At 38.8% G+C, this 16,992-nt stretch overlaps 1 protein-coding gene across 1 annotated transcript in view; it reads left to right on the top strand.

Annotated features, from left to right (window-relative positions):
• The window catches only part of PALMD (palmdelphin), a 49,631-nt gene that overhangs the window by 17,354 nt on the left and 15,285 nt on the right, over nt 1-16,992 (top strand). The window contains exon 3 of the mRNA XM_038541231.1: nt 5,378-5,502. Coding sequence (XP_038397159.1) covers nt 5,378-5,502 — 125 coding nt within the window. The remainder of the gene's footprint in view (nt 1-5,377; nt 5,503-16,992) is intronic.

Below are 16,992 nucleotides of genomic sequence, written 5' to 3'. Positions count from 1 at the left end.
TCATAACCAGAAATAAACCTCCATTTTTAAAATCAGACTTTACATCTTCCATGGGTGTGGTCATTTTGTAATTAAAGCACATTGAGTTTCAACATTTTATTGCGTAGCTTAGCCACAGGATGCAACCAAATGACAAACAGGAGCTCCTTGTGAACAGACCCAAGCAGGAAGCTACTTATCTAGCAAGGCTCCTATCAATAGATTTAATTAATCCCTCAATGAAACAATGCCTTACACTCGTGGGGTCTACACGCTTAAGATAAACCTGCCGAACTCAGCTCACTCGACTTTCTGATGGATCAAGTAGCCACCTCTGAAAAGAAACATAATTTGGGATTCCAATTAACCTCCGCTCTCTGGATTCTGTTTCTTTGCTCCTATATAAATTGACATTTCCAATGTTTGATGGATAATTTCAAAGTAGATTTAGCCTGTTATCCTTGCAGTATGTCATCCTGAATTTATGCGACTAGTAGATAGAGCCAAGAAATGCAGTGTGTATAACCAGAAAAATCAATGGAACTAAAACAAATTTTACCAAGTTATTTTGGTGAAACTCTGATCAAAAGTCAAATCCACAGTAATTTTTGAGCTAAGCCATTTCTAATTCCATAACCAGTGCTTATTCTGTCTCTCTCTCTCTCTCTCTCTCACTCTGACACACACACACACATACTCACACACACTTTGAGTCTCACAATAAACTAATGACTACTTCTGAGTAAATGGATAGCTCTCTAGCATTAGCAATGACGGTCCTTATAGAGTGGGTAGCCAAACAGTAGAGCTCACAGTAGGAGAAAGGGTTAAACATCCCCTGAGTTCATTGTAGGAAGCAAGTTTGACAAAAGAAAGCTCTGACCCTGACTCGCTGAAAAGTCTGTTTCTGAGGTGACACCTTTTTTCAATACTTGCCAAAACCAGTCCAAAAATAATACATGATCTTCCCTATAGGTTTGCTTTCTGGAACCCAGGAGACTTTGTCTAATCCAATCCAATCAGAACATTTATCATGCTTTATATCTCCGTACACTGTTGTGCAGATTGTGTACTGCACAAAGATACCTGAGAAAGGGGTGCTAAAACCCTGCCCACACTCCTTTAGAACTGTGCATGCTGGCATAGGACTCTTTCTGTCTGAAGGAGAACATTTCTTTTTCTCTGCACAAAGGTGCTATCCATCTTCCCGAGCTGTGCACTGACCAGAAGGGGTGGAGGTGAGATACACTTTTTCCTGCTTATCATATTAATGCCATACAGACTAACAGTGGCCCCAGAGGGCTGTAGCCCTTCTGCCTGCAACCTAGCAGGGAACTCAGGATTAAATAAATAATTAGGACAAATTAAAAGTTTTTTTTAATTTAAATAAGAATATGGGACGCCTGGGTGGCTCAGTGGTTGAGCATTTGCCTTTGGCCCAGGCTGTGATCCTGGAGTCCTGGGATCGAGTCCCACATTGGGCTCCCGGCATGGAGCCTGCTTCTCCCTCTGCCTGTGACTCTGCCTCTCTCTCTGTGTCTCATGAATAAATAAAATCTTTTTTAAAAATAAAAATAAAAATAAATAAGAATATAAGGTGTGGGACCCAGGTGGGTGGCTCAGGGGTTGAGTGTCTACCTTCGGCTCAGGTAGTGATCCCAGGGTCCTGGGATCGAGTCCCACATCGGGATCCCCACAAGGAGCCTGCTTCTCCCTCTGCCTGTGTCTCTGCCTCTGTGTGTGTGTGTGTGTGTGTGTGTGTGTGTGTCATGAATAAATGAATAAAATCTTTAAAAACAAAAACAAGATTAGGCGTACTCTTCAATCTGAGGAGGTCAAAGCAGATCTATTAAAGATGTGGGATTTAAACCGAGTCTAAATGATAAGTAGGATTCATATGGATGTATAGAGGGCCTTTTAGTAAAAAATACTTATTAAATACCCATTATGTGTAAGGTACTAAGCAGGACACTAAGAAGACACAATAAAGTTTGACCTGTGTCCTTAAAATGATAACTGACACTGAAACCTGCAGTGACACTCCCACCGTGATGAGCACCGCATGCGAGGCATGGACCACAAAGGGAACATAGAGGAAAGCAGGGCTGTTTGAATAGTGTTTTGCAGAAAATGGTTGCCTGTACCAAACAGCAACTGGGCACCATTACAAATGGGGTTCAGAGATGTGCAGAAATATTTTTTAAAGATTTCTCTATTTGAGAGAGCAGAGTGAGAGGGGTGGAGGGAGAATCTCAAGCAGACCCCACACTAAGTGTGGAGCCCCACGCAGGGCTTGATCTCATGACCCCGAGCTCACTACCTGAGCCAAAACCAAGAGTCAGTCACTTAACCGACTGCACCACTCGGGCACCCCTGAAGTATTTATAAAGTTCATAATACAATACGTTCACCAAGTCAAGAAAGCTCTGTTGTCTCTACAGTTAACCAGTCTTTCTCTTCTTCTCTTCTTTATCCATCTGTCTCCACCCTACTGACTGTCCTGAGCACTTTCCCAATTGCGAGCTGTTTCATTACACTTCAGTGACACACTTTAAACACAAACACAAACATTTACAAAGGACTCCTCTGTATCATTAGTACATATATTGCAAAGTAATGGTAGCAACTCGTTCTGATATTCTCTGGCTCTGGAACCTGGCAATCAGTTATACCAATGACACTCTAGAAAGGGAGTTTCGGGGGACATGAGTAGCATTCTAGCTTTCAAACATTCTTGAGATTTGTACACTGTGCTGCTCCTTGCCTAGTTACATGATCGCAGTCTGCTGCCAAGAAACACAAAATACACTTAGCTTAGAAAACTTTTCTTTTCTGGAAGTCCACTTGATTTGTATGAAAAATTAATTTGTTCCTAAAGTCTACTGTAATATAGCATGCAAAATGCTTCAGGAAAACCTTTCCCTAAAAAAAACTGCCCAAAGATCTATTACCTACATGTCACTTATATTTTCACTTAGTTACGATGGCTTTTGATTCTGAATATCATTGTGGTGACATACATTTTTCATCGACCTTATAGATGAAAGCACAAGTCTAAACTGTGACCTAAAAACAAAACAACTATATGTTATAGTATGTGATTGAACCGTATCGTTTTAACTGCACATCCAAATTGCATATTTTATATTCAGAGGCAAAGAGTTGATTCACACATTCATTTTTGTCATTTTACTTCTGGCAAAGATCTCAGAAGTAAATGACCTTTTGTGAATTATGAACAAAGTTCTATAAGGCTAAAATTAAAATTATTCTTATTCCTAGCCACACTAAGAACCAAGGCTATAGCCCTAAGTTCAAATAATCACATCACAGGAATTATTCTCTGTTCTCCGTAACTCAGCAACATAAAACCATCCCATCTCAATGCTTCTTATAGTGATATGGATGTAAATGACTGAAACTGTCCTCGTAGGTGGTTTGTAAGGACTATAATTTACTTTGAGAGGTGTCATCTGTCTTCATTACTATGCATTAGCTATCATCACATTCCATCAAAGAAAAATAAATTAAAATCAAGGTAAATTCTTAAAATGATAGTATACTAAGATTTTCTTGGCATCTTTGATCTCAAGTGATAAATCTTTGACCTTTATTAATAACATTTAACTGTGTCTGTAGGAGAACATTTTTACAAACGGCTAAACAGCTGTAATTAAGGGTTAAGATAACACTGAGGAAAATAATCTCTGGCTACAAACCACTCTTATGGGGTGTGTTGTCCACAAGCAATTGCCTGAAAATCTGAAAAGGCCAGCACAAATATGATTAGCTGGGACAAGGTCGTTTTTCAGTCTGGTGGCTTTCAAACTGTTTTGTGCATCCATGGCTGCCAGGCCCCCTCAATGCTTCAACTAGAGCAGTCCAGGTTTTATCAGTCCTAAAAACTATAATTCCATAGAATATATATTTGTAATCAATGTAATGTTTCTTATTGTCTTGGAAACCATTGCCTCACTTAAAATAACCATCACTTGATAATTACCTACCACAGTCAACCTTATTTAAATTTTGTTTAAAATTCAAAGGTATTTATATTCCAGTACCATTAATCCTAGCATCCTCTCCAGTTCTTTTTACTTGGTCTCATTTTAATCGTGGTGTAAGAGAAAGAAATCTCAGAAAATACAAAGTTCCCATTCTTCTCTCCTCACCATTTTAGAAACAGTCAATCCCCAATAAGCAATTTTTGAACAAATAATTTATAGGTAGTTAGATATATAGGGAGAACAGTTTTCTTTTTTTTTTTTAGATTTTATTTATTTATTCATGAGAGAGAGAGAGAGAGGCAGAGACACAGGCAGAGGGAGAAGCAGGCTCCATGCAGGGAGCCCGACATGGGACTCGATCCCGGGTCTCCATGATCACACCTTGGGCTGAAGGCAACGCTAAACCGCTGAGCCACCCGGGCTGCCCGGGAGAACAGTTTTCTTCAGGAGAAACTCAAACTCTCTGAAATAATATCTAACAATTCCGAAGTAAGACATGGATAGGATGCTAGGTAAGTTCCCTCCAAAATTAACACATGTCTCATTTGCTTTAAGTTTTCTTACAGGCAAAGTATAGGATTGTAATTCCTTCATGCAAATTCAAGGGGGTTTTTCTGCATGTGATAAAACATAAGGTTTTTGTTGTTGTTAAAGTTAACAAAAATTCAACTCACCAATATTTAGACAGATCAGTGAACTTTGTGCATCACATTATTGGAACAAGTAATCTGTGCTGAACTTGGGTATCTGGAACCAGGATGGTTCTCAGAAAAAAAAGAAGGGGTATTGGGTAGGCAAAGCAATAAATCCTGACCACACCACTTAAGACTAACATTGAATGGTTTAAGATACAATAGCAGTTTCTTGTTTTGCCCATCATTTCAAATAATCCCACAAAGATTTTTTGGAACATGAGCTGTACACTGTCATTGAGATGAATAAAAAATGGCTTAAAGGAGGCTTCCACTTCAAAGACACAAGATGTATACCCATTAACCAAATAAATAATAGTAAGGTATCACATGATAAGGTCCCCGTACAACTGGTAGACATACAGCATATGTAAACAGACAGTGCTGCATGATTCAGAGAAAAGAGAGTTCTCTGAGGGTGAGCATGGGGGGGGGGGGGGGGGATGGAGAGTTTCACAGAGAAGGAGGGACCTGAACTAGAACTTGAAAGATAATAGAATTTAGATACATAAACTGGCTTTGGGAGGGAGTCACAAAGTGTACACTGAAGGAAAATACCAGATTTATTCAGGCAAAGCAGTGGGAAAAAATCATTTCTCTTTATTCTGTCCATATTAAAATTCAAAATATTTCAAAGCAGTCAGAGATTTTGGAAATTGTTGACTGATATAAAAACATCTTTATGTTTCCTGATATCAGAAAAAGGCCTTAAGGGAGAAATGGCTTCTAGATGGAGTCAGCAGCGGAAAAGAACAGGAAGAGATGAAGAAGCAAAATCAACAAGACCAGCACCAGATCCAGGTTCTAGAACAAAGTATCCTCAGGTATGACCCTCACTGAGACACTCCACAACTTCTTTTAGTTTGACTTTGCATATATAAGAGCCATTCTTATTTTTAGAGACAAAATCAGATCTTCCATTTGGATTTCTAATAAAGGCTAAGACAACACCAGAAGACAACAGATATATTTTTTAAATACATAGTAGTGACTTACCCAAAGCTCTCCAGGCCTATTTCCTCATCTATAAAACGGTAGTAATAATATCTTTTGTAGTTATTGAGCAAATGAAAAATATATGTATTTTGTATATTGTAGCTCAGCTACTGGCACCTACCTGGCACATAACAGGTGATCATAAAACAGTCCTTCCCAGCCCCATCCCCCACTCTCACCTTAGGACAGGTGACAGCCCTACAGGTGTGTTTACACTGTGCCTCCATCACCCTTCTCCCAGGCTCTCCCCAGTCACAACCATACTTTGGAAGAGAAGACACCATAGGAATACTTTACTAGCATTTTCTCTCTTCTACTTCCCTAATTACTGGGTTGCAAGTGTTGACCTCACTTCGCAATGTCCTTCCCTGCCCATCACACACCATCGGTACTAAGTCAGCAACTTATGACGTAACAAGGAAAGTTTTTAAATTGCTTTGGCTTAAAATGAGGTGATGGATATGAAAAAATTGAAAAGCTGGAATAGAAGATGGGGTTATTAGTATTATCACAAAATACAGATAGCATGGAAGAAAGAAAATGTTAGAACCATTTTCTAACCTATGCATGGAAAAAAGATGGGATTTCTTATGGCATAATAATGACAACAATTTAAAGCCTATGGATCTTTGAAACATAGGTAGCTTTCAAAATCTCACTCACCGCGACTTTGTTCTCTTTGGTGAGAGCTATAGGAAAAGACCTGCAAAGTGAAAATATCCCATAGCTAAACGACCACATTCTGTCCATCCTCAGCACACTATACGGACAGATTGCATTAGGCCTCAAATTGACAACATGGAAAAAAGCTTCCTTTTTAAACTGATTTTCATTTTGCTTGCCTAATTTCATGCACTTGTATACTTAAGAGCTAAAATCATTGACTACTCATTGAGATGTTTTTAAACTAACAATTCTTTAAAAGTTATATTGTAATCATTGAAATGCTTACATTTACAACTCCTCCGTTGCTTGCTCAAAGATGTGAAGTGCTTCTGAATAGTAGAACAAATACTTAAAAATAACTCAAAAAATCAACTCTAAAGTTTGGAAAGCGTGATCCTCCATAAGGCATCCCTTAGCAAGAGCTTCTTACCAAAGTCTGGCTTAGCTGATGATTACTTTCTCATCATCAATACAGAATCCTTTTCTCCAAAGGAGTTCTGGATTTAATCCCGGCATCCCCTGCACTCTGTAGACACCTCCATGCTTCCCTTCAGAGCCTCCTCATTAAGAATCTTTGCCCCTATTGAACACCTACAACTTTCTCTGCACTTGATGATAATTGAAGTGGCTACATAGACTCCATTAACAAGTTTGGGCAACATTGTAAGTAATCCCAGAGAATTTACTAGGGTTCTACTGATTGCTTTCAGTCCATGCCTGAATGCTCTGAGAAGCACATAAGCTTCTAGCGGTATTGACCGTGGATTGCCTAGTTAGAGCTCCTATCTGACAAAAAAAAAAAAACAAAAGGAGAAAGAGGAGCCAGAAGAAGTAGAGAAACCATATTTACTAGCCATATTACCCACCAGATACTTTACGTATATCATCCCATTTAATCTTCATAACCCTGACACAGTGTCATCATCTTCACTTTTTGTGCAGAGGTTGAAAAATTCACACAATTAGGAAGTGGAGGATCAGAAACTAACTCATTTGACTATGCTATGCTGCCTATAGAGTGACAGCACACAGCATTCCAGACCACACTCTATGGTCTGAAGAGTTATTATCTTTTATAGGAAGTCTCTAATATCTATATTAAATTACTAGTTACGTGTCTATACATTACCCAATTTCTGGCACCTTATTATGAATTATGAGGGTTTCTTGTTTTGTTTTAATTGAACTATAGTTGACATCTAATATTATTATATTAGTTTCAGGAACACAGCATCGTGATTCAACAACTGTACATTACACAGTGCTCACCATGATGAACATAGTCACCATCTGTCACCATACAATGTTATTACAATATTATTGACTAGATTCTCTACACTGTGCTTTTCGTGCCTGTGACTTCACTACAACTTTGTTTTGAATCTTTAGGGTGTCATTAACCATCAGTGCTCCTTTATTAACACCGAATGATGTCAACCCCTAAATAGAAATAATAGTAACAAGAATGATTCATTTTTAAGTGCCCTTGTGCAATTTGCAAAGCACTTGCACTTACATTAAGCCATTTAATTTTCACAGCAATCCTAGAAAGCACTGACATCTCCGTGGCAGACACGGCAAAATAGGCTTGGAAAGGATAGAGGACTTAGTCGAGTTCACAGAAGCATGGGTAAACATGGGCCTCAAAACCAGTCAGGTTTAGTGTTCTCCTGCTGTAAAACTAAAGGAGTGCTGTAAGTGGAAATGTCCTGGAAATGCTGAAACACCTACCACCTCCCAGCAAATTGCCTTGTTTAAGGAATGGCCCTACAAAGGTATTTGCCAAGAGTTACTAAAGAATTTGCATCACTGTGACCCACAAAGCCATGTTTATCTTGTTAAAAATGTGCAGAGAACAGAATGTTCTGAAGCAACATACAGAGGAAAAAAATATCTGTGCCTTGTCTGTATTAAGCAGCCTCCACTACTGCCCCACATCGTAGAAATCATGTTGCCAGAGCAGCTTTACCTGATAACTGAACATTTTCTTCTCAGATATTTCTAAAGCTGCTCAACATCAGGTTCGTGTTTTTAGATTTAATCTGTCTCCAAAACAACTACCTGAGGCACTTAAAGGAGCTAGTATTACCAGCTAAATAAAGTACATTTTCCTGTTAGCTCCAAGAAGCAATGAAGTCAACCAATGGGGTCGAGCCAGCCACAGCCATCTTCCTTCCCTAAGCAGGGGAAGCATCCCCAGCCCTGAATGTGTTTATCATTTGACTTCAATGACTGCTCAAGGGTGACATTTGCCATCTGCCAGGCCTCTCAGCTAGAGGATAAGATTTTAATGGGAACATCAAAATAGAAACGTTGCTGTTCCTTCAGGGTCTGTAGCAGGACCAGACTGCCCCTGGAGTTTTCATTCCTACTACTATACTTCCACAGTCTTGTGAGATGAACTGAAAGAGTGTGGCCTTTGGCATTCAAGTCCCTATTTCTGCCAACCATAGTACATACAGAAGCTTGGATGTGTTCTTTCATCTCTTTGGGCCTCAGTTTCCTTGTCTGTAATAATGGGATAATTATAGTGACTTCACAGGACTTTATCAGTGAAGCAACTTCTTGAGTGCCTCATACATGTAGGTGTTCAAAAAATATTAGATCCTATTCCTTACTAGGAGTCAAAAACAATTGAAAGAAGGACACTGCCTGGAGATTTATCAGGGGCTTTTTATCTTTTGGCCAAGATCTCTCATTTCCTTATGCCAGTACAAAGAATCTTTTTCTTTGAGTAAACTGAGATTAGCACCCAAGTAGGATTCTTTCCATTTGGAAATAATTGATGGGTTTTCTTTATGGCTTGAAGACTGAAATGCTAACAACAGCAGTTAGTTTTTACAGTGTGTGTTATAGACCAGGCACTGTGTTAAGTCCTTCATATAGATTATTTTGTTGAATACCAACAATCACCTTATGAGGTAGATAACATTTAATGGGTGAGAAAAATGACATTTTTAGATGCTGACTTGCCCTGACTCCTACAGCTAAAAACTTAAGACCCAAGATTTAAAATCAAATTAGAAGTCTTAATTATAGAAATAAATTATGCCTCAGATCCTGCAGAAAACTTTTACAGAAGTCAAATCCTGCAAATGCTACCCTTTTACAGCACTTTTTATTTCCAATCCATGCTATGATTTCACTCTTTCACATGCATCATTTTATATAGACGTTCAGATGACTCTCTGCCATATTGAAAACACTCAGAGGTTCCCTGACTCACACCTAACCTTTAAGTAAAGCATGTCTGCTTATTCATCCTCTCAGTTTTTCTTTCAGAGAAGCAACATTTCAGAAAATAAGTAGGTTTCCATGGTTTTTGTCTCAGAGACACATTCTCAGCTTTGGAACAATATTAGTATTTTGCCTGGTGCCCTGATTAATACCTTAGGAAGAAATGTTCCCAGGAGGAAAATGATATTGAACAACTCCTTCTGAATCACTTTGCTTAAATAGACTTTCAATTTGTCTCCCAGATGAGCCCTGTTCTTACTGTGACCACTGAACCACTTACTTCCTGATTATAGGCGCAGGTGCAAATCCAGTGCTGACTTCTTAGTCCAGACATCCATGTGCATACATTTATAGGCTGGCTTAGAAATCCTCTTTTGTCACGTCTGTTGATTCCCTCCATCCAATAGCCTGTACCCCAAATGACCACCATCCCCCCACCAAGCACCCTCAGAAGTATCCCAAGGAACTATGTCATTCACATTCTAGATTCCTCTTTCCTATGCAGCTGCCCAGCTGTTCTCCATGACTCCTGCCAAAATGGTTTACATCAAGCTGCCCTCCAGACACTTGCTACTTTTTGAGCTGTGTCCAAAGACCTCTGACTTCAATTGGAGCACACAGAGCGCCTGACAGAAATGTCACAAGCATAAAATGCAAAAGGTTAACTGCCAAGGAGAATGAGACAAACGCACTGCCTTCCCTTTGAGAAGGATTATCTACTTATGATTAAATGTTCTTTAGTAAGGACCTTTTTTTTTCATATTCTAAAGTGTACTTCTGACCCTCTGCCTTCCTTTAATGAGCTCTCATTTGTCTCCAAATGGTTAGAAACTGCCTGCCCATATGGTACTAATAGGAAGATACATGAAGGAGTAGATTTCTGTGTGATTGTATGTCATGAGAAAATCTGAGGAGCAGGCCGCAGCTACCACCACCCCACATAAAGGAAATTCCTCCACAAAGGGAGATTCAGTATTAGGAAATGCATTCTTCTCAATATCATATAAAGCAATAATCTACTCAGTTAACTCAAAAAAAAATAGCAGGTAAGATTCAATTTCAAAAAGGAACTCAAAGGATTGACGTAGAAATATAAAGGTTAAATGATTTTGATGCTGGTTGTGGTTTATCGAAATCCAGCTCGTTTGATTTCAATCCAAATTTAACCCTACCTAATGCTCTGATCTACCTGTGAGGTCCACCTGTACCTTAATGAAACTAATGTCGCATCCAATGCAGTGAGGAAGGCTACATATCACATTCCAAATGTTTCTGCCTTCCTGCCCTGACCTAGCCAGCCATATCTAGCATTACATTGTGGGAGATAACACAAGGTGCTCTTTTGTGACAACATGAGAGAGAAGAGAAAGGGAGAAAAGGCAAAAAAAAAAAAGAGAGAGAGAGAGAGAGAGAGAAACCACCATTTGTTTCTTCTTCTTAAATTTGCTGTTGCCTAGAAACACTTAAGAAATTATTCTGAAGCAATTACATGAGTCAAAATCATTCCAAGCTTGTTTTTCACTCTCCATATTTGAGTAATTGGTTTATCAGATTTGTAGGAGTTCATCTGTTGTTGTTTTTAATTTCCCAGATATTCTGATTATTTTTAATTCAGGAGATTTTTTTAATTTCACAAAAAGACCAAAATGAATCAGATTTCCAGCAAAAAAGAAGAAGAAGAAGTATCTGTCCCCCAGCCCCCATCAGAAAAAGCCTAGTACAATGCCTAGCACATAGGGGAATACCTGTGACTATGTAGCTTGATAAATAAATGAATGGAAAAATATGGATGATGGATGGATGAAAGGATGGGCAGACTTGAACAAAGCACCTATTAAAGGGACCAGCTAAAAAAAAAAGGACCAGCTAAAGACTACACAATGACATGAACGTTAAGGAACTAAAAAAGGAAAGCCTCAGAATCTTTAAAAAATAAAAAAAGAGTAAGTACCCAACCATCTTGAGTAAAGGGCAAAGTTACATGACAGTGGTACCCATGGTTTTTGAGGCCACTGTTGATGGCTCACCATCACTTCACTTTCTCACCTTTCCCTCTTTCATAGGCTGTTTTATTTCTTTGTCCCCTACCTCCCAACCTTCTCTGTTGTTCACACCTACCAATCTCATCCATTAGGTTAGTAGAAATAAGGGTTAAATTTACCCAGAATAAACACTCCCCCACCAAGGTAGGCTTAAAGGTAGAGTAGAATGACACCACTCCACTGTAATTCAATAATAACAGCTATCCTTTATGGAACTTATACTATGTACTAAGCATTATTCTGAGAATGATGGTTCGCTGGAGGAAGTCTGATCACCATTATTTCATATAGAAGGCTACTAGAACACAGAAAACTGTAAATCCAATAAGTGAAGCCATGAGTCACATGTAGATCTTTCTGACTCCAGACTCATTCCACCATGATCCACTCAGCTTATTCTTGATACAGTTCAATAAACACATATAGAGAATCCCCCACATCAAACCCATCTTCATCTAGAGATTGAGAATCATAGGTGCCTCCAAGCAAATATTTATTTATGTTTACCTCCCTTTAGATCTTTTAACTTTTCAAAGTGATTTTACATTAATTATTTCATTCAAAACACGGTAACTCAGAACAGAAACTTAAAACCATTAGTATGGATGTCATAAATCTTTGGCTGTGTTGACATGAGTAGAGAAGGAACAAAGAAATAAATGAACAAAGGAGAAAGTAGGAGAATTAGTTTCAGTGATCCATCCTCCAAGTCATTACCATAAAGAATGTTCAAAGGCAGAGACTCTTTTGTATAATGTGCTACCAAAGGGCTTAGGTTTCCCCATTCCCCAAGATTGTCGCCCACCCCAGCCTCTTGGCTCAGAAAGCTTCCACACCACACCCCTTGGAATGCATCTTTTTCTGCCATGAGGCAAGTGTCACCTAGTCCATTTAGACCACCCCAGGCTAACTGATCCTTGTTTGTTATTCTATGTTATATTAAGGTTGGAATTTATATTTATTGGTCTTCAAATAATAGGGTCCTGTTCTTGGTATCAAGTATGAACAATTAATACTAGAAACAAAGCAAAAATGAATTGGATAGAAAGTTGAAAACACAGTGGCTGCTCTATAATATTGTTGGAGTCAAATGTTAAGGGTTACAAGGCACAAAGCCGGTAATTATTTCTGAGTAGAGAGAGTCGGTGGCTGTATACATCATTGAATATGTTTTGCCATTTGATAATACGGTTACAAGTAGTTTATTCACTTAAAATATTTTCCTTTACAACCTTTTTTTTAATAAGAAAAAAAACCTCCCCAAATCAGGGGGAAGCACATTTGCAGCTAACTTATCATGTCTTGGCTATAGCAGTATTTGAAGATCACTTGGGACACTCATTACACCTATGCAGAGGTCAGTGTGAATTATTATTGAAATTATTTAGCTCTTAAGTGTTTGGCATGTACGACAAGGCTCTCTACAGGCTCTAATTAAAAAACACACACCCATTCGAGAAGCCAGTATGCCATACGGCACCAACCTCCAGAGCATGCATTTATTTGCTATTATTTTAAAATTACATTTGTAATCTGCGCATGAAAGTGGGTGATTCTCTGAAAACCAGTTTGGTTTCTTATTTTTCATGGCAAATGAAACCCTTGACTTACAAAATATGATTCTGATTAAGAGGGTTTGCTTTCCTGCTAAATTATTATCTTCTAACATTACCTGCCTACATGGCAGTTTCAAATCATGATATATCATCTGTCCATAAGATAATTATTAATATTTACTGAGTTATATTAGGAGATATGATTCACCCATGCAAAAGCTGCTCATATGTAACCATAAATTATTAAGCTTTTCTAAACATCCGCTCTGTTCGCAATTATCAGAGCAGACTGACACGTGTTTCAATGTCACTGCTGGGCCGGCTCTCTGCTCCTTGTTATCTTGAAGCTGCTGTGTTATACTCCTCCTGTTCTTAAATGCTCAGGATTAGAGGCAATAGATCTGGCTCAGGGCAAACTGAGTGTTTGTTGTATGCCAAATGCCCTTTAATTCTCTGGCATGCTTACCCATAGCATGTGATTGTTTGCACTGGTGGGTTAGCTCTTCCTTATTACACACATACCCTTTTGGCAAGGGCTGATAGTAAGGCAATTCTGGTCCTATGCCTATGCATAAAAGTATTCTTCATCTTTTTTGGTATACTTTTATTTCAGTTTGGTGAATAAAATGTGCCTGACACATAGTAAGGACTTTTCAAAAGTTTGTTAAATGTTCGATGAAATTTATCAGACCCCTAGTTTTAAAAAATAAAACAACCCCCTTCTACTAGACTGTATGTTGTCAATTTTATAAGAAAATATAGTTTGATAATATCATGAAGCAAACTATCTATAAAGATAAAATATCTTGGGGCACCTGGGTGGCTCAGTGACTGGGCATCTGCCTTTGGCTCAGGTCATGATCCTGGGGTCCTAGGATCAAGTCCTGCATTAGGATCCCCACAGGGTTGGGGATCCATGGGTGGCTCAGTGGTTTAGCTCCTGCCTTTGGGCCAGGGCGTCGTCAAGTCCTGGGATTGAGTCCCGTGTCAGGCTCCTGACATGGAGCCTGCTTCTCCCAATGCCTGTGTCTCTGCCTCTCTCTCTCTCTCTTTCTGTGTGTGTGTGTCTATCATGAATATATAAATTTAAAAATCTTTAAAAAAAGAAAAAGAAAAAAGATCCCCACAGGGAGCCTGCTTCTCCCTCTGCCTGTGTCTCTGCCTCTCTCGCTGTGTCTCTCATGAATAAATAAATAAAATCGTTTTTAAAAAGATAAAATATCTTTAACCTTTGATCCATAAGTAATAGCTTATTTGCCCATTACCTATGACCAACACACCACAGTCAAGATTACCTGATTGAAGTCATCAACTACATATACTCAATAGTATCTGTCGTGATTCTAAAGCTATTCATTTAAATGAGGTATGGTTAAAAAATAAATAAAAAGGGATGCCTGGATGACTCAGTGGTTGAACACCTGCCTTTGGCCCAGGGTGTGATCCTGAAGTCCCAGGATTGAGTTGCACATCAGGGTCCCTGCATGGAGCCTGCTTCTCTCTCTGCCTATGTCTCTGTCCCCTGTCTCTGTCTCTGTCTTTCATGAATATATAAATAAAATCTTAATTTTTTTTAATTTTTATTTATTTATGGTAGTCACAAAGAGAGAGAGAGAGGCAGAGACACAGGCAGAGGGAGAAGCAGGCTCCATGCACCAGGAGCCCAACGTGGGACTCGATCCTGGGTCTCCAGGATCGCGCCCTGGGCCAAAGGCAGGCACCAAACTGCCGCGCCACCCAGGGATCCCTAAATAAAATCTTAAATAAATAAATAAGTAAATCTTTCTTTTTTCATTGTAAACCTTAGCCATTCAATATTAACTAGCTATCATCAATATAAATCATGTCAGATTTGATAGATGATTTAGAAACATGTAAATTCCTTAATCACTAGGCGCAAAACTGACTTATTTTTCTATTTTTACTGGCTAACTACCTGAAATGCAAGATACTAATGAGTAATTTTGCAAATCAAAGAAAAATATTTGGAAAATCTCATAGAATCGGTCACTCAGAGATTCATCTCCATAAGACAATGCAATAGTTAGCATTGCCGGTTTTGTTGCTTTAAACAATTCTATAATAGCAATGGCTTAAACAAGATTAGAAAGTTCATTTCTCTCACACCCATAACAATCCTAGCTGGGAGACATTCAAAGGAAGAGGAGAAGCAATGTCCCATGAGATGATCAATGATCAAGAGACCCTGTTTCTTTCTGTCCTGTTCCTTTGCTGTTTCCTAAGCAATCTCATGGTTGGATGGCCAAAGACAGCTCATCATCACCACATCTGCATTCCAGGGTAGGAAAGGGAGGATAAAAGGAGGGCAAACTGTTCTATTTTAAAGATATGACCTGAAAATTGGAGAGGTCACTTCTGCTAATATCCTATTGCCAGAATTTAGTCACATGGTACCATTTAAATGCAAAGACCAGGAAATGTAGTCTGTAGCAGGATAACTGGGAGACACATTAAACTCAAGGAGTTCTATTACTAAAAAGAACAGGGGAAATGAACTGGGGTGAAGGGGGGATTAGCAGGTTGTCAAAACAGACTAGCATATTATCTCAATTATAAAATAGATAACATTTGTTAAATAGACACCACTCCCATAAATATTATGAAAATTCTAGTAATAACTGGAGCGTGTTTTGGTTTTCTGGCTAGAACTGTATTTTTAAAGACAGTGTGTCCCTGAGGCTATATATTAACACTCACATTTGCTCCAAAATCATCGATACTAAAGTTGAAGATCAAATCCCCAAATGGACCTGGTAGGTTTTCTTTTTTTTATTAGAGTTGTCATAGATGGTCCTCCTCTCCGTAGTAGAGTAGGAAGAGAAAGGGGTAACTACTCCTACATTATTGAGTAATTCCTCTGTGTCACACCCTATGCTAGAAGCTTACAAACATGATTTCATTTATCTCCTTAAGACAGCCTTTTGTGAATACTGTTATTATTCACTAGATAAGAAAACCAAAGATTGATTGGGCTAAGGAAGTAAACCAAGTATGTTAGCTTTAGTTAACTTTGAGCTCCCTTTCTTATTACCATGGGTAGAACTGAAAACAAAAAAGTAGACCTTCACCCAAAAACTAACAAAATGTAGGTAAATCACCAGCCATCTCCTGTTCTCCCAAGATTCAGTGGGAAAGGAAAGGAAAGGGAATCTGCAGTCCAAGGGAAGAGTCAAAGATGACAACTGCTCACCACTCCAGGCCTAATTCAACACCTTCTGGAGGCAAACCCATTCTGAGAGCCCATGATTTCCCAAAGAAACTGGATCCTTCTTTGTCTAACTTGGGGTAGAGTTGGTGAGGTGGTCCTAACACTTCCATCAACTGGTTTTAAAGGTATATCAGCGGTGATATAGACCTAGGTCCAGTGCTGCTGATTCAGGCCAACCCAGAGAAATGAAAATTGGGTCTTCTTTGGGTGTAGGCCCAGCTTTTATTTTATTTTATTTTATTTTTTTAATTTTTTTTTTTTTAGGCCCAGCTTTTAATGAGAGAGCATGGACTCCCCAGAGGCAAACAGGTCATCAGTCCTTTCAAAGTATACAGCTAAAGCCAGTCATAAACTTTATTTCAAACATAGCCTCAGTGATTACCTTCAAACTATGGTTGTATAATCAAATTACATCAGTCAGTTTTTCTTTAAGGCCTAAAACTTCTATTACTTTGAACAATAGTTCTATGGCCAAAGAAAGGCTCTCTATAAAGTGGCTATAGCTGAGGGAAACCCCGAGTCTGAAAGAGACTGTTCTAAGACTTCCACCAAAATCCAGACTCAAGCAGCCAAAGAAAGAAAGAAAGA

This window comes from Canis lupus, chromosome 6 (assembly GCF_011100685.1).
Source record: "Canis lupus familiaris isolate Mischka breed German Shepherd chromosome 6, alternate assembly UU_Cfam_GSD_1.0, whole genome shotgun sequence".
NCBI classification, from domain to species: Eukaryota; Metazoa; Chordata; class Mammalia; order Carnivora; family Canidae; genus Canis; species Canis lupus.
Note: the sequence above shows the minus strand (reverse complement) of the source record. Positions and strands in the feature narration are given on the sequence as shown.